The sequence below is a fragment of the Bos indicus x Bos taurus genome, chromosome 19, assembly GCF_003369695.1.
Source record: "Bos indicus x Bos taurus breed Angus x Brahman F1 hybrid chromosome 19, Bos_hybrid_MaternalHap_v2.0, whole genome shotgun sequence".
NCBI lineage: Eukaryota > Metazoa > Chordata > Mammalia > Artiodactyla > Bovidae > Bos > Bos indicus x Bos taurus.
In genome coordinates this window covers 38,986,836-39,010,358 of record NC_040094.1, presented here as the reverse complement: position 1 = coordinate 39,010,358, position 23,523 = coordinate 38,986,836, and the positions used below count along the sequence as shown (strand labels likewise).

The 23,523-nt window shown below is 51.9% G+C and overlaps 2 protein-coding genes across 2 annotated transcripts in view; both read right to left on the bottom strand.

The window, feature by feature from the left end:
* Positions 1-19,856, bottom strand: part of HOXB3 (homeobox B3) — a 26,491-nt gene extending 6,635 nt beyond the window's left edge. Inside the window, exons 1-3 of the mRNA XM_027517078.1 lie at positions 19,767-19,856; positions 17,507-17,684; positions 43-130 (exon numbers count right to left, since the gene is read on the bottom strand). The gene's annotated coding sequence lies outside the window, so the exon portion shown is untranslated. The remainder of the gene's footprint in view (positions 1-42; positions 131-17,506; positions 17,685-19,766) is intronic.
* On the bottom strand, positions 19,172-23,523 carry HOXB4 (homeobox B4). Its single transcript, XM_027517080.1, has 2 exons — positions 21,477-23,523; positions 19,172-20,658 (listed from the first exon to the last, which is right to left on the bottom strand). The coding sequence occupies exons 1-2, from the start codon at positions 21,931-21,933 to the stop codon at positions 20,360-20,362; spliced, it is 756 nt and encodes a 251-aa protein (XP_027372881.1). The 5' UTR covers positions 21,934-23,523; the 3' UTR covers positions 19,172-20,359.

Here is a 23,523-nt window from a genome sequence, read left to right as displayed (position 1 = left end):
TCCGCCATTCACAAACTGATAGCCTATTTCAGTCCAGCTTACCTTAGCCACCGACGAGGGGAGAACAGGCAGACATAATATATATTCACATCGAGCCCCAGCGCGAGCGGCAGGCGAGAAATCTCCCCTCCTTGAAGGCAAAGGAAAAAAAGACCACTGTTTAAAGCGGCGTCGCCCCCCTCCCCAATAGCCACCCCGGCTGGGGAGCCCGAGGGGCAGACCGGCCGGAGGAGCCGCTCGGCGTCCGCTTCAATTCACTCGGCTTAGGAGCGGGGGTGCGCAGGAGGGAGGGGGTAGGGGAGCGGGAAAAAAATAGAAGATCGAAAGGTGCTCGGGCGGCTCAGCTCGCCGAGAATCCAGCTCCAGGCTCCGGCACGGCCAAGCCGCCACAGTGCGGTTGCCCTATAAGACTGGTACGCCCTACTCTCCGTAACAATGGCCTCTGCTTTTGCACAGGGAAAAAAACCACACAGACACACACACTCACACACACACACACACACACACACACATACACACACAAGCTCACACACACCCCCACCTCTCCCCCTTTAGCAAGCTTAGATGCCTGATAAGGAAGGAAGGTGATGGTGGTAATGGGGGAGGGGGGCATTTTGAACGCCCCCCCCCCCGTTAAAAAAAAAAGACTGAGAAAGGAAAGAAGGTAGAGCTTTTAAGTTTTGTTTTTGTTTTTTAAGGACAGGTAAATTTTTAAATTCAGATTTTGGTGAGGGAGGAAGAGGAGCGCAAAGACAAGGCAAAGCTGGTGGAGTTCACAGCTCCCCACCACCACCACTAGTAAAACCTTCTGTCTAAGCGGAGAAGTAGCTTGGCCTTGCGGGGCTTGGGGGGGATGGTTCCTGGGTGCCCCTCTGCATTCATTTGCAGTGGGAACACTAGGACTTTTTTTTTTTTTAAGTAGTTTCACTCTTGTGGGACTGGTGGCTGAGTCTCAGCAGTCTGTTTGTTCTCTCCTCCACACCCTCTATTCCTCTTCTCTCCCGGCAAATCTCCTGGCCCAGTTTCCAACCTGGGGTGGGGGGAACTAGACCTTTCTTTTCAAAAACCCCCTCCCATTTTTGAGAACAGACAACAAGCGGTGAGTGATTATTTCAAAAATCCAGACCATCTTGTAGGGGAGGGTGACAAAAGGAAGACCTTGTGTTTAGCTTGAGTTCCAGACACTGCTGGCAATAGAGAGGCTGTAAGAACTTCACGAAGAAGTTTCTGTTAAGATTCTCACCTCCGGATAGGCAGAAGGGGCTAAGAGGTGATAAGGACATTTGTACTTCTAAGAAGATTCAAAGAACCAGCAAAATGCCTTAATTTTAAATGCACTGGCAAAAGAGATGGAGGATAGTTATTTTTATTATTATTGTTCAGAACAAATCTGTTTACTTCTCTTAGCTCTGCAAGATTTAGGACTCTTGAAACAAGTGAGGAAAACTACAAAAGCTCAAGTTGTCTTAGAGTGCGTTTTAGAAGGGCAGGGAAAGGCTAGGAGGCCTGTAGGAGGAAGATAGGGGGCAAGAATGTAGGTGTCTGCAGATTTGGGGCGGGGGTGGGGAAGAGCCATTCCTGGTGGAAGAAAAAGACAAAAAGCACCAGGACTTTTCCAAAAGCAGGAGTGTTTGCAACTTGGCAGAACTGCTGACTCCGGGCTTAGAGGATAAAATAGAAGTCCGGCAGTTTCTCTTTTCTACGAAGGCAGCTTGGAAAACGTGTTCTCTTAACTCTGCGTAGACAGAGCCAGCTACTACCCTGTGATGTCCTGGTTAGAATCCTTGGCTTTTGCTTTTTCCCATCTGGATGGACCAGGAGAGAAGGGACTGGGAGAACAAAGGTGAGAATGGTTTCCAGCTATTGTCTCCCTTCCAGGAGAGGGTGGCGGTATCTGGCAAAGCTTCCCTCACACCCCATAGCTCCCCACTCACTGGCTTTGCTTTGGGCTGAGAAAGGGTCCTACTGTCTACTCTCATCAGGTGTGGCCCCTGGCCTCCTCCAGTCCCCACGTCTTTCAGGCCCACTAAGTCAGGCTTACTTCGTGGGCTGGAATAGCCAGTTTCCTGGGGCCCTGATGAACTGGAGTGGAGAGGGGGACTCTGGCCTTCTTAACCTCCAGCAAGGAACCCGTTGAAGAGTCTCCTACTGTGAGGTCCCTAGGATCCTAATGCCTGCCTAGAGAGTTGGTGGCTGAGGGTTGTGGGGAGGTGAAGATGGAAGGTGGAAGCCATTTTTCTATGTTTATCAGTATCAAGAAAAGAAAATACCCAAGCTGGACCCACTGCTGGGGCTCAAGCCAGGACCGTCAGAGAAAGCAGTTAAGGCTACAAAGAGTCTGTCCTGAGATCTCCAGACCCCGGTTAGAGACCTGTTGGACTGGACTTTATGTAGCTCTAGGCCTGGTGGGTCAGTGACTCACTCACCCAGGATTCTAGAGGTTTAAGAGACCAGCACCTTTGGATCTTTTCCTCTCCCACATTAAAAAGTCAAGAATGTACCTCAGACCCTCCAACTCTTCTAGCTGTTACTGCCACTAGAGAGAGAGAGAGAGTCATTGTGAAGTTAAGAGGAGGATCTGGTCACTTGCGGGACCTGCACGGCTTCACCCCAATGAGTAAGACAGAACCCAGGGACATCCAGTCAGTTGCGGGCCTGCAAGAGGATCAGCCTGGAGCTAAGCCAAGGGCAGAGGAGTTTTCCAAACACAGCAGTGGACCCCTCCCCGCTCTGAGCCTGGATTCTTGTGGTCCCTTCTGGCTACACAAGGAGGTGGAGTACAGTGGAGTGGGAGCGGAAAAAGAGGGCTGGGAGAAAGAAAGTTAACTTGGAGCAAATTTTGAGAGGACATGCACCCCCAAATGCAGGAGGAAATAGAGTAAGGACTTCTTAAGTAATTCTGAGAGCAAAGCCCCTTCCAAATACTTGAGACACAATTAGATCCCAGTTTGGTTTCCTTCTGGACTTTATTATTCCTTTCTGGAGATTTCTGGTTGGCAGATAGCCCCTTTTGGGGGCTGGGAGGATGGGGGATGAATGGTAGAACGGCAGCTCCAGGGCACCCTTTTCCGAGGTACGAGGTACGTCTGCAGGCTAGAGACCTTCCAAATTTCAAGCGACAGAGTGGGGCAGTGAGGAGCCTGGGCAGGAAACTTGGGGTAGGAAACACCAGCGGGGCTGGAGGGAAGACTTTGAGGTCTGGAAAAGGAGGAGAGAGGGATTTATCATCCCTGATAGTGAAGTCATAATTTAGGGGGAGACTAGAGAGAGGAGGGAACAATCTCTCCCTGGATTCGAGCCGGGAAACTTGGGCAACTTACCGTGTTTGTGTCTGTGTATGTGTGTGTGAGAGAGAGAGAGAGAGAAATTTTTTTTAAATTTAAGAGAAAGATTAAGACACAGAAACCTTAGAAATTAATAATAAAGGCAAAAATCAGAGAAAATGCCCCCCCCCCCCTTCATAGACATTCTTTCCTGTTTCCCCAGAGCTAGACCACTCACTCCTCCACTCCTAATCCATACCCAGTATCAGGACACCGGGCCCCTAAAATCCCCTTGAGCAATCACGGGGAGGGGGGCATCCTTGGAGGCCATTGGAGATGTCTGTTTCCCTCTGTGCCCAAAAAAACATCAAAGAACAAACGAAAATTCTCCTCTCAATAAGGACAAACTGGCTGGTTCCTTTAAAATCGATTTCTGGTATCAGCCGTGGGATGACCAAGGGATTTTCCCCACCCCCTGCCCCAGCCTAGCGCCCAGCTCAGCCAGCCCCAAATCTGACTTGCCCGCCAGGCTCCCTGAGAAGCCAGGACCTGGGAGTGGGGCTGGAGGTGGTGAGGCGTTTAGCAATCTCTTTCTGGCCCTGTCTGGGTTCCGGGTCCCACACTCTTCCAGATTCACTGTCCAACTCTGTGGCCTCGGAGAGTCGTGAAAAGTACACACGCACACGCACACACACCCCTGAATCTCCATCTCTTTTAAATATTAATGAAATTTCAAAGATGGGGGCTATAAAATGGGAAATGCTCCTGCAAATCGCTCTTGGTATTTGGATCCCGAACTCCCACTTTTCTAAGATGCCTGAGCCAGTGGGAACAAAGGGGCAGAGGAAGGAAGATTTCCCGCCTGGGTGGAGGCTGGTGTAGACCCGGCTCAGTAGAAGCCGAGATCCAAAGAAGAAAAAGGCCACCGAGACTGAAGTAAATTGAAGTAAATTCCGAGTTGAACTCTCCCCTAACCCCAGGCGTGGGGGCAAGAAAAAGAGGAAGACAAAACAAGGCTCCCACAAGGGTTTGCAAAGTCTGCTCAGTGAGCAAGGAGGCCACGCCAGTGCCCCTATGCCGTGGACCAAGGCGGTGAGCGGCGCCCAGTTGGGTTTGAGCTTCACTGTATCAGGGGTCCCGCCTCACCCAGAAGCTCTGTCCCGGCCTGACAAACCCCACCCCTGTGGATGTAGAGACAAAAGGTGGGCAAGGCAAGAAGGAAAAGGGCAAATCTTGGACAGCTGGGGGCCTGGGGTCAGGGGTGGGTTGGGGGGTTTGGAGGGGGATTGCTGGGGAAGGAAGACAGAAGCTGACGAGGGAGGTACAGGGCCCAGGGAGTTGCTGCAAGGGACTGACTGCGCAGGTCTCTCCTGACAGATCAGATGCCTCTCTCCCACTGACCTCTGTTTAGCAGACAATAACTCATGGGATTAATGACCAATCAGTGGAAGGCCTCCTGAGCTGCCTCCAAATATAAAACTCCAAAGTCAGAATGGGATAGGCCCAGAATCTGGGCCTGCTGGCCCTTTCGTTTTTTTCTTTCTCTCAAATAGGGTTTGGGGTGAGACTTTAAGAAGTCTCAGGCAAAAACAGACTATTTCCTCTCAGGATTATCTGATTTCCAGGAGCTCTGATTTCTAGAATCCCCCCAAAATGAATTTGTTTCTCCTCTCTTCCCACTTCTTCCACCAGAATTCATATCCCTGACAACACTTCCTAAGGCAGTCTGGAAGCCGCCCCTCCTCTGCTAGCCTCCCCGTAGCCCTGATCCTACAAGAAATCTCCCTTCTCACATCCAGGCCACTTCTGAGAAGCCCCCACCTCTTTTGAATTTTATCTTTTTTTTTTCTCAGTTAGGAGAAGAAATGGAAAATAAGAGCAAGAAGACAGGGATCATCCACCTTGCAGGACTTCTGTCCTGGCTTCCCTGGGAGGAGACCTGGTGTAATGCCATGGCCCCCTGCATCCAAAGGCTCAGGGGGGCAAAGTGAGGCTGGCAGTGGTGATGGTGGTCTCCTGTCTCAGATCTAAATTCTGAAACCATAATTTGGTCCCTGGGCTGGTGTTGGAGGGACTTCAAAAGCTGTTCCCAACAACTCCAGCCTCAGCTCCGAATCCTGGCAGAGAAAGTGCTCTGCTCTTTGAGGCTGAGCCCCTCCTTCCCTAGCTCCCCTCCAAATGCCAATCACGGCCCAACCCAGCTAGCTAGCCCCACCCACTGCGTTCTATCTCCAGTGCTCTAGACTTGGGCTTCTCCTCTGCTGAGAATAAGGACACCTTCAGGAGAAGGAATAGTCCAGATTCCAGTGGATTTCCTCGAGTCAGTCTGAATAACCATGCACTTCTCTGGACATATACAAACTTCATGTATACTGCAAATATGCATGCACATAGCGACTTCTATACTCAGATGCCCACAGAACCCCAGAAGCAACAAAAAGGAGTTGCTCCCAAGCACTAAAGAGTTACTCAAGGTCAGAATTGGGAAGAACTCAGGGAGTGTCCTGTCCAATGCTGCCACTGCCAAAGATAGAGAAACTGAGGTCCAGAGCCAGGAAGTGGCTTGCCTAAAGTCGTACATAAAGGAAAGGTTTGGGAGTCAGGAGGCTTGGATTCTAGGTCCAGATTGGCTGTGTAATCTGAAGCAGAGACTTCACTGGGCCTCAGTTTTCCCCATCCCTAAAGCCAGATCACATGTGTGGAGGGGAGGGCTTGGGCTAAACGATCTTCCCTTTTGAGCTGACAGTTTGTGGTTCTCTGTGTACTGATGTAAAAGTGAGTGACAACAAGCAATCATAAACTGATTTCAGATAATAATGGGTACCATCTCATCCAAAATCAGACTATTTCCTCTTGGAATTTAAATGCTTACACCCCCACAACTGAGTGCCAACCCAACTCCTGAACCCTCAGAGGCTAGTGCACTGGTTTTTACTGCCTTTCTGTGTCGAGGGTGGGTTATTCTCCACCTTCATCACCAAATCAAAAGTACTATTTTCGGACATAGCAACCTGAGCAGTAAATAATTAATTTGTGTAATTAGAGGAGGAAGGCTTCAACCTGGCAATTTTTAACCAGGAGTCAATGCACCCATTGTACCAGCCTGGCCTTCTCACCCGACCCCCAACTCTACTCACACACCTACCAGCTTCCCCAACTGCCTCCCCCTACTGGGAGACCAGCATTCCCAGGACTGCCAGCCAGGGTTCATGGAGTCAGACTGTTCCCTCCCCAACAATGTTCCATTCTCTGCCTTCTCCCCTAAGAAACTGGTCTGCCTGCAGCTGCCCCTCGAAGCTAGCTTTCCCGACCCCCTAAAGCTGTGCTGGGCTCCAGGTACAGGCTCTCTGCTCTTGGGACACATGTAATCCACCTCCCAGCTCAAAATGCCCCAACAATGCAGCGAGTTTGCATTTCAAGAAACTCCCATTAATATCAATTTACTTCACTGAAACCTCGGGTTCTTCATCAAGTTGATGATTTATGATAAAATCAATTAAATTACAGCCACTTAGGGCCCAGCCGCTTCCTCTCAGATTTCATTGGTGCGGGGCCCAAGTGTCTGGTGGAAAAATGCAAGTTTAGCTGGAGGCGAGGAAAGATAATTCTGCGGCTGAGAAAATTTAATGCAAAACAATTTCCAGGCAAAGCCCGGTGTCTGGACAGAAATGCAAGAGCCACCGGTTGGCTGGCCTGCGGAAATAACTATCTGGGGTCAAAATATTTTTCTCCCACCCCCATCATCCTGCATGGCTCCTTTCCCCTGGTCCCCTTTGTGCTCACCGGCCCCCTCCCAAACAGAGATTTTGGGAGAATTTGAGCAGTACTAGTGGAACCCCCACCAGCCTCAAACCACCAACAGCCCCTACCACTTCAGGCCTTTTTCTCCCACCCCCTTCCCAATCCAGCTGTGCTCACTAATTCCTTAGTCTTGCATGGCAAAGTTAAAGGTTCAAAGTGAAGATCAGGCAGCGTGGGCAGATGACACAGAGGGGCCAGGGACCAGGCCAAGTGGGCACTGCTGCTTGTGGCTGTGGGAGGAAAGAAAGCACAGACTGCAGCAGCATTCCCCCATGGCGAGGGTACGAGGCAACAGAGAATGTCCAGAGCAACCAGGTCCTGCGTACCCAGACCTGAGAACACCAGGTCCCCATGCAGCTGCCGATGTGCTCACTTGTAAAGCGATGCTGTACCCGACAAACCCCGACCCGAATGAATACACATGTGCACTCACACAAAACACACCTACGTGTGTGTGCTTGCACACTCCTTACACCTCACATCCTGCCCCTGCAAAGAGACAGCTTCCACCATTTCCCCACATCTGGAAAAATAAATCCCAGTGAATCAACCTGGCATCGCCTTCCACTCCAAAGAGAGAGGCTTCTCCCGCCTCTGTTCTGTTTGGTTTTTGGTTTCCAGAGGAGGCAGGGAGTAAACACAGCTTCTCTGAAGCCATAAATCACCCCGTCTCCTACCTTCTCAGTTTAACACCCGTCCTTAGCGCAGCCCCTTGTAGTTTCAGCTTCAAATAACCCGCGAGGTGCTAGTAGGCTCTGACCATGGTGGCAGCTGGACTTTGGGAGCAGGACCCAGCCGCCCCCCACACCCCAGCTGCTGCCCCTCACATTTGCCGCACAACCCGGAGCTCCCAATTCCCCTGGAAAACTCCCCGCAGCTTCCACCGCCCTTCCTGAGCCCCAGCGCTCCCCAGGCCCAGCCGGGTCCCGTCCACACCCCGCATTCCTGCACACCGACCCGCACCCTACGCCCACCCTCACTGCCTCTTCAACTCGCCCCCATGTCTGTCTCGCACCGATCCGACTGTCCTCCTAGACCGGGGCGCGGGGATCTCGGGCACCCCGCTCTCACCCCGAGCCCGGCCCGGAGCCCGCACCTACCTGTGCGGTTCTGCTAGGGCGCGGGCAGAGGCAGGCGGCTGGCCGGGCCTGGGACCCGGGGCGCCAGCGGGGGCTGAGCGGCCGGCAGCATCCCGGCCCCACCGGCCGACGCGGGGAGAGGCCCGGAAGCACTCCCCCAGCCCGCCTGCCGCGGCCGCCGCTTTGTTCGGCCCTCGAGGCGGCGCGCGGCCGGCCGCGTGGGGCTGCGGGAGGCTGGCGGGCCCGGCGTGGAGCGGGGTCGAGGCTTCGAGGCGTGAGCGGGCCGAGCGGCCAAGCGAGAGGAGCGGCGACTGCCGGGGCGCGGGGAATCGGGGGCGCCATGGCGGAAGGCGGGCGCGCAGCGGCTCTTCAATGTCACCGGCGAAATGGGTTCCATATGTCCGGCCCGGCGGAGGAGGGAGGGGAAGGGAGAGCATTCTGAGCAGGACGGGACGGGAGCATGGGGGGCGCGACGGGGGAGCCCAGCGGCGGCCAGGGGAGGGACTGGAGAGGCGAGCAAGATTTTCCATTTTCCCTGGAGTTGTCTAAAGCTGCTTAGGCTGGTGGCAACTTTCCACTTTTCCTTTTCTTTCCAGAACGATGGAGAAAGAAGGAGATTAGCGAGGGTAGCATCCATGTGTTCTGGCCAGGGCTTAAAGGGAGAAGATGTGGATTGGAGGTGAAAGGGAAAGTTCTCAGGCTGCTGGAAGATCAACTTCTCCCTGCCCCTGAAGAGGGAAAGAAGAGACCAAACGCAGGAGGGGGAAAGAGGCCAAGGAAGGAGTCCCAGGGTCCTGGTGTGAGAGACTGACAACAACCAGCAGCCCACCCCAGGGTGGGATTCTCTTTGGGAAGATTCCAATCTTTAAGTTACTGAAGATGGTGGTGGAAGAGGAGTTTGAAGTGCCCAAGACATCTTGGCCATTCTCAACACCAGTTCCTACCCCAGCTGCTTCACACCTGATTTAGCACCCCCGGGGCCTACTCTAGAGACGCTGCTTCTGGGATGGCCTCGGCTTTGGGCAGCTGCCTGTGAGAAGGCACAGAGCCTGGAGGAGCTTCCAGACCCTACAGTCCTTTCCTCAATGCCGCCCACCCCAAGGGGATGGGCTCTTTCTCTACATGTCTATCTCTATTTGTTTTTCTCCTCTCTCCCCCCTCCCTCCCTCCCTTTCTCCCTCTCTCTGCCTTTTCTAACCATCTCTGTGGTCTCTGTCCCTTTCTCACAGTCTTTTTGTCTTCTCACACTCTGCTTCTCTCTTTGTCTTTAGTGAATTTGAATGGGGCTTTGCTAAGGACTTCAACTTCGGAGTATCTCCAGAAATCACTTCTGGACTCGATTAGGCTGCTCCTCTGGGTAATGTGAAGCCCTTGGTCTAAGGGCCCTGTCCTCTTGGGGGTAGGGGGGTACTCATCCTTCTGCCATGGAGACATGTCCTACAGAGAAGGGGGCCAAAGTGAGTGGTTTCCTTTCCACTTCCCTTCTCACTTAACTCTTGTGTATGTACCTATCCAAATTGGGGGGTGCCTTCTGCCAGGACAGCCTCCCTGCCCCTCTGAGTGGCCTTTGTCTCCATTCTCCCTGTCATCCTCTCCTTGGGCTCTGCCTTGACCTCCCTCCTCAGAAAGGGAAACTGCTGCTGCTTCTCTCTCTGGGACTCTCTCTTTTTTCCTTCTAACTTTTTTTCCTTATCTTTCTAACTCCTCTGCTCATTAAAGCAATGGCAGCCCAGCTTCTTAAAGGCACAGGAATAAACACTATAATTATATACACAAAAGTGGACTCCAGCAGAGTCTGGGGAGAAGATAAGAGTCAGCAGCTTTCTTAAAGCCCCTTCTATCAAATACATTCTGCCCCATCTCCTGAACAGCACAAAAGCCAATGGTGTGTGTGTGTCTGCGTGCAGAACTGTAAGAAGCAGGGCACTTCATGGCTACATGAACCAAATGTTTAAAAAACAACAAACCTGCTGATCTGGAGGGTAGGCCTATATGCCTGGATGGAGGGCATCAGGCTTCACACAAGGAGATTTAGCAAGGGGCCAGAGACTGACTAAAAGATAATGGTAGAGAGGGATGTTCTCCCTGCTTTTGTCTCCAGGGGAAGAGAAGAGGAGGGGGGTATCCCCAGGGCCAGAAGAGACAAAGACATGAAGGGGGCAGAAAGAATGGAGAGGAAAAGCAGGGGGGGCGGTGGCGGATATCAGGCCTCCACTGTGACAGGGGGCGACACAGAAAGGGGAGTTGGAAGAACAGAGGCAAGGGCCTGTGAGGTTGGCTCCCAGCTCTCCTCTGGCCTGTCCCAGGGAGCAAACCCTTCAGCCTTCTTCTGCTATTCCCCACCCTCCAAAACAGGCTGAGCTCAGAAGCTACCAACACCCAACTGTTCCCTTCCCCCTGGCTCAGGGATTTTAAGACTTCAGCCTCAATCCTGAAGCACTGGATTGAGGGTGAACTCGCCCCCATCACTTCCCAGGTGAGGGAGAAGGAAATAGTTGCTTCCCACACTGAGGGGTGGGGGGCTTCTCCAACACCAAGGATGGGGTCCTGAAGCCCCCTATCCCTCAGGCCTCTCTGCTGCTCCTCCAGTCCTTCACACCTCCCCATGCTCTCCAGCCCTGTCAAAGCTGCCCTTGAATCCAGTCTCTCCCCAGCTCCTTTTAGCGACCCATCCCAGCCAAGGTCTTGGCCTTCTCCTTCTCTTTCTCACTGAACCCTTTTCAACCCAGACTCCCAAATTGGGAGGCCTCACCTACCACCCACCCCAAATGCTGTCTGTTCACAAGGACAGGGCTCAGTGCCCACTTGGAGCAGAGCGTGGGAGTGAGTTCCTAGGTGGACTGGGGCCTAAGCAGCCACTCCAAAGCACAGCTGATGCCATGAATAATTAACACCTGGGCGCGGCATCACTCTAATTTTCCTGCTCAAAGGTTTACACTAGCAGGCAGAGTTAAGTATCACAGATAATAGTGGCTATAAAGTCAGTTGGCCGGGCTCCAGCCAGGGAAGGAGATGCTAGCAGCCCCAACGGAACTTGGCCAATGTTCTGTCCCTCTGCCTCTCCTCCATAACAACTTTGAGGGGGGCAGTGCATAACATCCCTAAAAGCCACCTCTGGCTTTGCTCTCAACCGGCAGCCTCCTCCCCAGTGGGGAGGTACTGTGACCTCTCCCCCTCCCAGTCTGTACCCCATTTGCTCCCTCTTTGGATGGGGACTATGGACAGGAACATACCCTGTGTCCTGAAATGCTCTCCAACTTTCTGAGACCACCTGGAAACATTTCTCTTCTAGAAAAACTTAAGAGAACTTTTCCCTCCTTTAGCCCTCAACACACAGTCCCTCACCGCTGAGGAAACTTTCTTTGTTTCAGGAGGTCGAAGGAAGGCTACTAGGGTGTGAATTCACTTCCTTGTTTTGTTAGACAGAAGGGTGGGGAGCCAAAGCTTTCAGCTTCCCTCCTTGCCCTTCAGCCTCTGCCTCCATTGTCTTCCCCAGCTTGGGTAGCTCCTATCCCACCCTCAACTCTCTGTCACACAGGTCAGTCCTATAGGTTAAGCTTGAACACTATAACCAAATCCCTCCAGCCCCCTCCCGTTGCAGAGGACTTCTTTTTGGTCCCCATGGATTGCAAACATCTTTGCCTTCAACTTCAGTAATTTCTTCTCCTGCCTCCACCTCTCTTTCCCCCAGGCTCCTTCTGCCTTCAGAGTTGGGTTCTTTACCCCTGGCAGCATCGGAGCAGCCAAACTCCTGGAGGGGAACCGCTGAAAAATGAAGCTCTGTCTGCTGCTGCAGGAATGTTGGCTGTTATCAGGCTCACAAATATAATTTTTATATTAGGTCGTGGTCTTTGACTGGGTTTATATGCCAATGAGGCATTTCTAGTTTACCAAATTTATACAAATCTCGCCTTAATTGATAATCACAGATGCTGTAATTTAAGACCTCCAGCTATAGAGCTTTCATATTAACTGCTGATATATTACTGTAAATCGTCTGAAATAACCAACTCCTGGGAGCAGAGCAGAGAGAGAGGAAGTGCCTCCAAGAGTGACTCTTTCCCGGCCGCAGAAATAGCCCAGCTTCCACATCATTTTCTGTGAGAAATGATTTATCAAAGACATGGCCATAAACAACACAACTCGCTCACAAACACACGCAGACGCGCACGCACGCACACACACACACACACACACACACACACACAATGGCTGGCATGCCGGCCGAGAAGCTGACACCCATATTGCTATAAATCAAGAAAAAGGTTGGAGGAGAGGGAGAGGGAGAGAGAGAGAGAGATAGAGAAGAGGAATATTCCTAAAATCTCTATGCAATGCCTCAATGGGTACAAACACACAGAGCACCATGTGAAGAGAAATGGCAGGAAATGAAGATGGCTATTTGTCACATTTTACGACAATAACATTAATAACAAACAATAAATTTACATGGACATATAAGACGCGGTAGGTAGTGAGAAATCCCTTCTACTTACAATACCCCAGCCCGCGGTGTGGCTCCGGCTGCGGGGCTGTTTTATTGCTGCCTCCCTCTCTTTTTCTCTCTCTCTCCCTCTCTCTCCCCCTCTCTTTTTTTTTCTCGGGGTACAGGCTTGTTTTTCAAAGGACAGTTGAATTGCACGTCAGAAACAGGGAGACCGAGCCTGTGATTTTCCTGACGAATACATATCTATTCTGCAACCTCGGCATTAATTATTTAATGAATCACGTGACCAGGAGGGGGAAGGGGGTCTTTCGATTTCAGGCTCAAAGGACCACTATGACCTTCCCCTTCAGGAGGAGAAATTTTCCTGCGAAATAGGTTCCCCCCAACCCACCAATGGAATAGTAGCCAGTTCTCTTTCCCACATTCATATCTGTATCTGCTGTTTCTAACAGCATGTTTCTAACACTTCCTAACCAGCATCCCCCCCAGACACACACTTACCCACAGCCCACCTCTCCTCTCTCCCTTCTCCTCCTGCTTCTGCTTAGTTTGTGAAGGTGCAGAAATAGTCTGCAGGGGCGTCTCGGGGGGTGGGGTGGGATGGGCACAGAGTCCTTCTCCAAGCCCCTGGATTTCTCAGCATCCAGTTCCTCTCTCTACATCCTTTTAACATTAACATTCTCCCCAACTCTATTTTACCCTTACTCCTAGGATATTTTAGTGGGGCATACTCCCCCTCTTCCTTAAATGACCAACAAAATTTCTAAAGGGACCAGCTTCAAAAGAAACATTTCATAGATCCAGATTATATGTGTATAAAGAAGGGGGTTTCTGGCTTTGATTCTCTTTTTAAAAAAATCTTTTGTGGTACCTTTTGAAAGGGCAGAAAGGGGACAGGGTGAAGAGATGACTTAGGAGCTTCCAGAGTTGAGAGTAACCACAAGGGGGACTTTTTTTCCTTGTGTTGTTACTGTTAGAGGGAACCAAATTCTATTGAGAATACGCTCTAGAGACAAAGACCTGGAGTAAGAAGATTCCTACACAAAAGAAGTGGGCGCTTAATCTCTGGATACTTATGTCACACCCTGCCTCAGTCACTCCCCACCCACAACACACCAGTGAAGACAGCTAGAGGTTTGAACTGGAGGGGAGCAGAGGGAAGAAAGAGGCTTTGAAGTTGGCCTGACAGCCCAGTTCCTATTTTCCAGGTGTTAGTACCCGGCCCCCCAGCTTCCAATCAGCACACAATGGAGACAGATCAATAGGAAAAAGATGAGGGGTTTCATATTGAGGGGTTAAACACCAGTGCTGATAGAAGAAATCCATCCCCTCTGCCTAGAGAGAGAAACACACACAGATTTCTTCATCTCAGATATAAACAAAACAAAACATCCCTCCAAACCTTCACATACAGCTTGGCGCCAGAAGGAGCAGACCAGATATGACCAGAGTCCCAGAATCGAATCGGAGTCTTTGGCCACGGTGTGGGATGGGGTTGCAAAGGGAAGCAGAGAAGACATTCCTGAAGGAGCCCCTCGTCCAGCCCACACTTCCAGCCCTATCTTCAGCAGCTCTGGGGCAGCCGCAGGGGCCGGCGGACAAGGAAGAACAGATGTGGTTTGGGGCGGGGGTAGGGGGCCGAGGAGCCGCCAGCGGTTTATCTGGAGGGGTCTCAACCAAAAGCGACTCGAGGGGGAGAAGGTTGAAGACCCAGGTGCCCTCACCACCCCTGAAGAAACCACCAACCCAGGTGGTGTCTGGGTCCAGCGGGAGCGGCGGCGCGGGCCCCCGGCAGAGCACTGGGCCGGCCTGGTCCCCTAAGAATACCGCTCTTAACGCTCGGGTGGGGCGCCGGCGGGCCCGGGCTCTGTAGGGGGGTGATCGGCTTTGATTGTGCAGATACAAAACCCAGACTGGTATTGAATTCAGCCGCGCGCCCGGCTCCAGCGAGGGCAACTCCCTGCAAGGTCCTGGCCAGAGAAATCCATTAAAACTGCCCTCCCCCCAAGAAAAGCAGGCCACTAAAGTCTAAAAGGAAAATAGAGGGCGGGGGCGGGGGTAGCAGAGAAGAGAGGAGAGAATATGCGGGAGCATGGTAAGACACCAATCTCAAAACTGGTAAATTCATTTTAAGAACGAGCTAAAGAAAAGCCGGTAACACGGAGGCACGCCAGGCAGGTTCTGTTCAAATGCCCACACTCTTTTCGGATCCTGGGAATGTCCATGTTCAAATAAACAAGCGCCGGGGCGCAAGCAGAGAGCTTTCTTGCTGCCGATAAAGCGAACGTTTATACTGTGAGAAAGGCGAGATTGATTTACGAATCTGAACGCGCCGGTTTTATGGCCGATCACAAATCCGTCAGCGCTCAACTCACGCTGGGAAACTTCCCAACTCCGCTTTCCAATCAGACCCCCCTCCCGGGGCCGCCGCTTCCATGGGAGACCCACCACGGGCGCTGGGGCGGCCCCAGCGGCGGCCGGCACAGGCTAGTCGGGCAACCCCACTTTGCCCAGGCGGGTGCAAAGAGGAGGGAGCGTGGGGAGGGCCGACGAACTGGATGAAGAGAGGTCCAAAGGTTCGGAGGATAGAGATGGCCGCTAGAATTGTAGAAGGTGAGCCCAAGGGGCTGGGGAGCCTGCCGGCAGCGCTCAGCTCTACAGAGGTTGGGGGTCTGGCAGCGAGGGTGGTGGGAAAGTCCCTCAGGTCCTGTTTGAAGGAACCCCAGCCTTCTCTTTTCCTTTGATGGACCTGTAATCCTCACATGGCAGAAAGTAGGTTGTAAAGACCCAGGTGACTAGATCTTTGTCACCTGAGCCTATAGAGGGCTCACAACTGGTTATCTGCTCTGAGGAGTTATAGGTGCACATCTCCCCTGAGTCCCAAATATTTTCATTTCAGGAGTCCAGCTTGCCTTTCTGCTGGCTCCCTTTTCTTACCAAGGCCACCAGCCCCTGCACTTGTTAAGCCACCCAGGGACAAAGGAGAGGCTGCCAACCAACGCCAGGCCAGTTATTGCTTGTCTGAGACAGTCCCCAAGACACAGGAGACCATTTACAAAATGCAAACCAACATCCCACATATATCCCAGCAAGGTTCTGTTTCTCCTAGTCTTAACTCAAGGGAACATTTCCTCTTCCCAGCTGGAATCTGTCTGTCTCTCTCTTTGTTTCTATCCCCTCCTAAGAGGATGGCTGCTGGTATAGATTTTTTTAAGATACAGCAAGTAGAATTCAGATTTGGAAAGGCTCTCTGTTGAGTTCACATCTTAGCAAATGCTCCATGCATCTCTTAAAAGTTGTTGGAAACTTTGGTTAACATGGCACAGCTGTCCCTGAAAATGATCAGACAGCCTACACTGACCCTTCTCCCATCTCTCTTGCTCCTTTGGTGGGGAGGTACTCTGTGGGCACTGTGAGTAGCTGGGGTGGGATTGGAGAATGGGGAAGGGAGTGACAGTGATTATAGAAATAGCTTCCTAAACAAAGGGACTTCAGAAAATGGGTCAAGAATCTGTGGATTTGGAGAACAGACCTCAAGAGACAGTAACCACAACGGGGGCCCTCTCTCTCCTTAGGACCCAGGGGCTTGTTCCCCTAGCCCTCTGAAGCCCCTGGACCTCTCATATCTGTCTCCCTTTGTCTTTCTTCCCTCAGCCCCTCCAAAGGGACAGGAAAGGAGGAGGGGTGAACTGGACATGGATGGGGGGGTGGTGTGAATCTGCCTGAGGAAAGGAGCTCTGCACAGAAAGAGAAACCAGCACCCTACTTCCCTCCCCCATCTGAGCTTTTTTTTTTTTTTTTTTGCGCATTTTCTCTTCAATGGACTGTAATAGAAAAATAATCCAGAAACTTCAAGATAGAAAAAAAAAAAAAAAAAAAACTGTTGGAGTCTAATGGGGGGTGAAGATGGGACATGCAACGGCCCAAGGACCCCTCGCTGCAGAGGTGTGACTTTCCCTTCTGGGCAGGAGGCAAGAGCCAACACAATGTCCAGTCTCAGAGAGGTCAAGGGGCTTCCGAGGTCATTTTGTGGTTCTAATACTGAGCTAATCGCCTAGAAAACGTGGCCTCTCCATGAACTCTCTCTCCTGCCGGCCTCCTACTTCCAAACCCTCAGTGAGTCCCAAGGAAAAAGGCCAGCACATTCTGGTCTGAGGCAGAGCCTACTGGCTCCTTCACCCTTAGAAGCAGGGCCCCTGAGCGAGGAACAGAGCCCCCAAACCAAGAGAGCAAAAGGAAAGCAAACTAAACTCTGAGCCTTCAGGAAAAAGGGAGGGGGCAGAGTCGAAGAGGAAGATTCTGGCGTCAACGAACCTTGCCTGCAAGCAGAACAGTTTCCTGCTCCAGAGAGTGGCAAATATTTGTCTAGAACCCCAAGCTAGACACAAAAAGAAAAACTGAAGACATCCACCTATACCCACTCCGAGGTTGGGGCATTTCATCCAAAAGCTGCCTTTCATTTTTCCAGGAGGTAGCAGTGACAGCAACTCACCGGTAAACAGACCTGTGGGATACCAGCCCCAGAGTAGACAAGCAGAGTTATGGAACCCACAGGCCACATGTGCACCTCAGCTCAGTACACACACACACATGTTCTGGGGCTCCCCAGGCCCTGCTACATTTTCTAAAACCAGAAAGCACTTCTGAACTGCCTCCCTATCTTTTCTGGGGGCTTTCTGGGGCCCTAACACCTCAGTCCCAGTCAGATCAAACACTCTCCAGGTGTCAGTCCCTGACCCAAGCATCTGTCATCATAAAAGGCATCAAAACCGGACCAAGCATCCACCATAAAAACCCTGTGAAGATAGTTGAAAAAGAAAAAGAAGGAGGCGAGAGAGTATTTCTTCTTTCCCTTGTAAAAAGAGCTCATAAAACGATTAAAAAAAAAAAGCCAACCCAGGCGGGGGCTTTGTTACCTTTGCGCCTCTCGCCTCCTCTCGCCTGAACTCCACGGATCCCATTCATGACGAACAGCTTCTTCCAAACTGAGAGAAAAAAGTTTTCAACTTTATGGTTCCAAATTTTTTCCCCCTTGCAGATCCGGGAGTGGCGGCTAACACTTTTTTCCCCCAACAGCCGGTCTGCGGAGATTTGCTGTTGAATAATAACAAAGGAGAGAGGATACGTATTTAAAGAAAAGAAGTGATTAATGGTTTTCTGTATAATTCTCACATTTTTCTTAGCTCTTGTCTACACAGAATGGCTGTGAACTTTAAGCTCCATAGAAATCTTTTTTTTATTCTATTCATACCTTCCTAAGGGCAGCTTTGATTTGGTTCTATAGAGACATTCCTGGGGGGGGAGGTGGAATATGCTTTTTAGGAACTATTTTCCCCCTCTAGAAGGGAAGGCCGGCTGCATCCCTGGGCAGCTAAACATCACACCAGCGATTCTACTGAAAACAAAGCTCCGCTCTCAACCTCCAGGTCCAGGCGATTTGCTATGAGTCTCCCCACAGCATTGAAACAGGCGGTTCAAACACCCCTTCCCGTGTGGTGGACCCCAGGCCAGTCTGTCCCGGGGCCCTACCCAGCCTCAAACACCCGGGAGCTGCACACCGGAGAAATGCAAAAGAAATAACAGTAAAACGCGCTGGTGGAATTGGCTATTTTTATTTTCTGAAGGCAGATGGGACTGTAAAACGACTTTGAATTGCATTTGCTCTCCAGAGCCCTGAAATTTTGGGGGGCAAGATGGCTGTACCTGGGGCCACCACAGGACCAGAGTCCAAGACCAGAGCCTTAGAACTTCTCTTGGGCTTGATCCCAAAGTGGCCCAAGCCTCCCCAGAGCTTCTGAGGGTCACTTGCGCCCTCTTCCCCTTCCCCCATTCCATTCTAGGGGTGACTGGGACCTCAGAGACAGAAAGCTATTTGGTCCCCAGTCATACTTTCGATACTTTCTATGAGAAAGAAAATGAAAATTAATACAGGAGCAGGGCTTCACAAAAGAGGCCATTTGTCTTCTTGATTATCTATTTGCTTGTCAGAGTTTGAGCTATGGCACTGGCTAGCTCCTTTGTAATATAAAAATACTCTGAAAACCTGCAAACACCCAGAAACATCTGTGCAAAAAATTAGACTCATTAAAACCTTAAACACCTCAGAGGAAAAGGATACCTTCTTACAGGGAGGAAAGAGGCCAGCCGCGCAGAATCCTCCCTAGCAACTTTAATAAGCAAAGAGCCGTCTGTCTAGAAAGAGACAGCTTTAACCGCATTTTATTTGCTTATGACAAATAAATCACGATATGAAAGCTTTTGCCATACTTAAGCCTCTTGTGTCCTACAATGAAACATTTTCTCCCCATTAGGGATTGGAGTCAGCCCTCCCAGTCCTTTCAATCCATTTTTGGACTACAGGGAAAAAATTTAAAACCCCAAACAAAACACACCCACCCCAAAAGGAAAACACACCAGCTACCACAATTTGCAATCCTCTGAGAGAAGTTCCCATTGGATCCTTTGAAAAAATTCCTCAACCACGTAAATGTGAGGCCGAATGGACTGGGGTACTTAAAATATACACTGGGTGGCATTGGTCTGCATCTTTACATCAAGATTTTAACAAAAACACGCCGTGCTGATCACAAGAAACCAAACATTTATTTCTATTGTCACTCTGTACATGACACACATTTTCACACCAACGAAGGGTTCTAGACTCAAGCAGCCCCAGGACTAGGAAGGGGCCTGGTTTGGAATGTCAGAAAGAGAATAGGAGAGAGGACAGACGCACATGACATAAAATAATAATAATAATAATTAATAATCATCATCATCATCATCAATGCAACAATGATAAACTATGGGAGAGGTCTCTGTAACCTTATCTCCCAGATGGGAAGGGCATTTTATTGCCTAGTTTCACATTCACTTTCAATCTAGGAGAAAAGGCCTCCACTGCACAACTCTAGATTGGGGAGAGGGTTGTGTCCAGCTCCCAGAAGGCAACTGGCCTCTCACCCCGCCAGGCATGGCTTGACCTTCCAAAGGAGGGCCCTCCCGGTCTCTGGGTCATCTTTTTCTCTCGGACTCAATTACCCTGCCCTGCTCCTGCGCAGCCAAGGCACCCTACGTCCACCTGTCCCCAGCCTGTCGTCCCTACCCCGGCCCCAAGGTGGAAGGGGGGTGAACGGGCATGGAGGGGGAAGGAGGTTGTGTGCGCGTGTTTGTTACCGTGGCCAAAACACTGTGCTATCTGGCAGTCAGAGGATGCTTTCGCTGGGTTTCAGGAATGAGGGACAAAGAAAGAAAATCCAGACTGTCTTCCAAGAGCGGCAGCAGCAGAGGCGGCGGCGGCCGAGCCGGGCCTCATTTGTTAGCCGGGTGTCGAGGTAATGGTCGCCACCGAGGCCCGTCCTCTCCTCGGCAGAGTAAACAAGACAGATGGGCCTGGGCCTGGCGTGATTAAAGATGAAACGTGGATCCATCTTCGCCAAAGCTGAAAATGAGGAGTGCAGCCTCCTCCTATTTCTCTTTGTCTTTTTCTTTCTTCCTTCTTCTTCTTCTTTTTTTTTTTTAAGGAAGAAAGCAAGAGACTTGAACCTTGCTTCTGGGGGGCCTCACCCGGCTCCCTATTGTCATTTCTATAAATAAAGCTTCCCCTCCCCCCTCCTCCGCATTTATTCGTGTAAATAGACAAAGTGGGGGGAGGGCAGGTAGGCTTTTTCGGGCCCATGCCCCAGGGTCCCCTCCCTCGTCTCCCCCAACCACCCGCGAGCTCGCAACCCACCCCCGCCCCGAGGTTCGCGGCTCCCGCAAGGGGGGCTCTAGAGCGCAGGGGGGCCTCCGTTGGGCCGGCCAGGGGGCCCTCCGGCTGAGCCTGCGGTGCCGCCCGAGCGGATCTTGGTGTTGGGCAACTTGTGGTCTTTTTTCCACTTCATGCGCCGGTTCTGGAACCAAATCTTGATCTGGCGCTCGGAGAGGCAGAGCGCGTGGGCGATCTCCACCCTCCGGCGCCGTGTCAGGTAGCGGTTGTAGTGAAATTCCTTCTCCAGCTCCAAGACCTGCTGGCGAGTGTAGGCGGTCCGAGAGCGCTTGGGCTCCCCGCCGGCGTAATTGGGGTTGACTGGACACACACAGAGAGAGGGAGAAAGAGAAAGTTTTATTGCCCCGAAAGGGAGGAGGGGAGCCCTTTCCTCCAGCTAACGCAATGTCTCCCTCCCTCTCCCGCCACCTCTTCTTCCTCCAGAGGGGGTGGGGACGAAGGAGAAAGCGGGACCCCAGGAGGAGAAAGAGACCTCTAAGTTTTGGACGACTGTGCGGTCACGACGTTGTTGTTTGGGGAGGGGGCGGGGAGGAGTGAGGAATCTTCACAAGGTTTTAATCGCTCATCTCTCCCCTTACTTGGCCTGGGGCCCGAGATGGGAGAATGAAGGGTGAAAGAGGGAGGGGGCTTCCCTAAACCTTTCTGTTAGTTCCAACCCTCAATGTTCCGATTCCAAGTAGTGCTGCCCCCAGTAAAAACTTTTGCCCACTAGCCAAGAAGCCAGACTAGAGGAAAGAAAGGAAAAAATAAATACTGGGAGTTGACTCAACTCTCCGCTTAAATACAGATTACCTCCTCCCCCTTCTCCTCCCCCACCTCTCACACCCCTCCCCAATTTCCAACTTCACTGAGACTGCATCTCCCTGGCGAAAAAGTCGCTGGTGAGAATGGCAGAGGATGGGGAACCTACTTCAAAGGCGCGGGGCCCACCAGGCCATAAAAATTTATGGGGGATGTAATTATGTGGCTCTGAAAACAGGCGACCGTAAATCTCCGGCAATGGCGAGTTTATAGCGGGGACAATTGGCTTCCCCTAGCTCCCCCCACCCCCATGCCTTGAGGTCCCTTTGGTGTAAAGCGCCGGGGGTGGGAGGGGGAAGGGGTGCCCACGCACTCACCCGTGCTCACGTGAACTTTGCGCATCCAGGGGTAGACGACGGGCTCTTTGCACGCGGAGTGGGACGGGCTGGGGTGCAGGGGGTTCTGGGCGCAGGGAGGCGGCGGGGGGCTGCTGCTGACCGCCTCACAGCGCTGGCCCGGCTCCGGGAGGAGGGCCCCGGACGGCGGCTGTGCGGGAGCCCGAGGGGACAGCCCGGGCGGTGGCGGGGGCGGCGGGGGCGGCGGCTGAGGCGGCGGGGGCCCAGGGTCTCGGCAGGCCGCGTAACGCTGCACGGTGCACGCCGAGCGCCGCCCGAAGCCCGCCTCCGGCTGGAAGCTGCTCTCTCGCCTCTGGCCGCCGGCGTAGTACCCCGGCGAGTGGTCGCTGGGTAGGTAATCGCTCTGTGAATATTCCTCGCACGGAGGGAACTTGGGGTCGACATAGTTTGAGTTGATCAAAAAAGAACTCATAGCCATTAATTTCTGGGAATTGTCCACAAAATATACTAAAATTTATTCCGACCCCTGACTCGTTTTCCTGTTTCCGAAAGCCCTCCTACTTACTGTCAAGTGAACAAAGTTAGGGGCCCACGTGATCCTCGGAGCCAATGGCCGCCCCGCCTGCGATTCCCGGATAAGGAAATCTGCTCACCCGGACCCTACTCCAGCCAAAGAGGTTTATTTCCCCTTCTTCTCCACCCCCCCTCCCTACCCACCCAACACCAGGATTTACATAGGGCTCCTGCGGGGCCACCGCGTCCTCGCCTCGCCTCGCCTCTCCGGGATCGCGGAAAGGGAGGGAGAGAGAGAGAGTGAGCAGGTTGCCACCTAAGGGCCTGTTGGGGCGCTGGGCGGAGCGCAATCCCTGGATCCCCTCAGAAGTTGGGGCTCTGAATGTGGCCCCTCCCGTCCTGCCTCCCTCCCCCAGGCCTCCCTTAGGGTCTTGGCCCCTCTTATCGATGGGGGTATGGAGCATCTGCACCCAGCGTCTAAGCAGGGAAGTTAAGTGAGGGGCGGACTAGGGGCTCCGCCTGGAGAGGAGAACCCACACACAGGGGAACGAGGCATCAAGCGTGGGCCTTTTCTCTGCAGCCGCACGGGGAGGGGTAGTGAGTGAAAGAAGAGGCGTCGGAGCAACCAGGCGGGTGTACGGAGGGACTTGTCAGAGATGAATGGAACCACGGGCGGATCGATAGGAAATTCATGCACTAATTCGGGGAGACCTCGCCTTCCAAATCGCATTTAGCTGCGCTATTAGTTTGGCTGTGTCAGTCAGTCCGTCTGTTCCCCTCTCCTCTCCACTCCTCCCATTATCCCACGCGGCCCAAGCCGGGAGAAACGAGTTGGTTTCCCACACGGAACATGAACACTGGAGTAAAAAACCTCCAACTTCTGAGAGCACGTTGAATAGCAATTTGCTAATTCCAGAAACACCGGAGCAAGCCTAACCGCAGCGGCGAGATGTTCTAATTGCCGTTAATGCCGCGCCTCAGCAGCGAGCAGAAATCTCACATCCTCGTGATGCTAAGGATAGGAGTCTGGGTGATCCCCACACAATAACACCCTTTGGTAATCGCGTGTTTCCAGGGCATCTTGTTCTGCACCCAAACGGAAAGGCGACCTCTGCATCCGTTTGAAAAGTGAATTTCCTTTCCCTTCGCACACTGAAGACAATAGTCATTTTTACCAGATTTTCAGTGAAGCCTCCCTGCACCCAAAATAGGGAATAGCTGGACCAAAGGGAAAGGACAAAATAAAAACATCAGCAACAACATTAACCTTTTAAGATAAGTGAAAAAGGACTAAGGCTCCCAAGGGCAGGCATGGGTAGATTTCAGGTAGATGATTCCTCCATCTCTAACCAGTTGAGGGAGAAAAAGAAAAAGGAAGAAAGAAAAAGGAGTCTTCGTATCACCGGATGGTCCTCATTTAGGAAAAAAAATTTTGTCTTCAGAAAAAAAATGAGCGGAGTGTTTATGTCAACTACATATTCCCCTAGATACGAATTTGTGATCACAAAATTCCTTACACAAATTCGGATCTACAGGGTATATACAGAAGACAGAC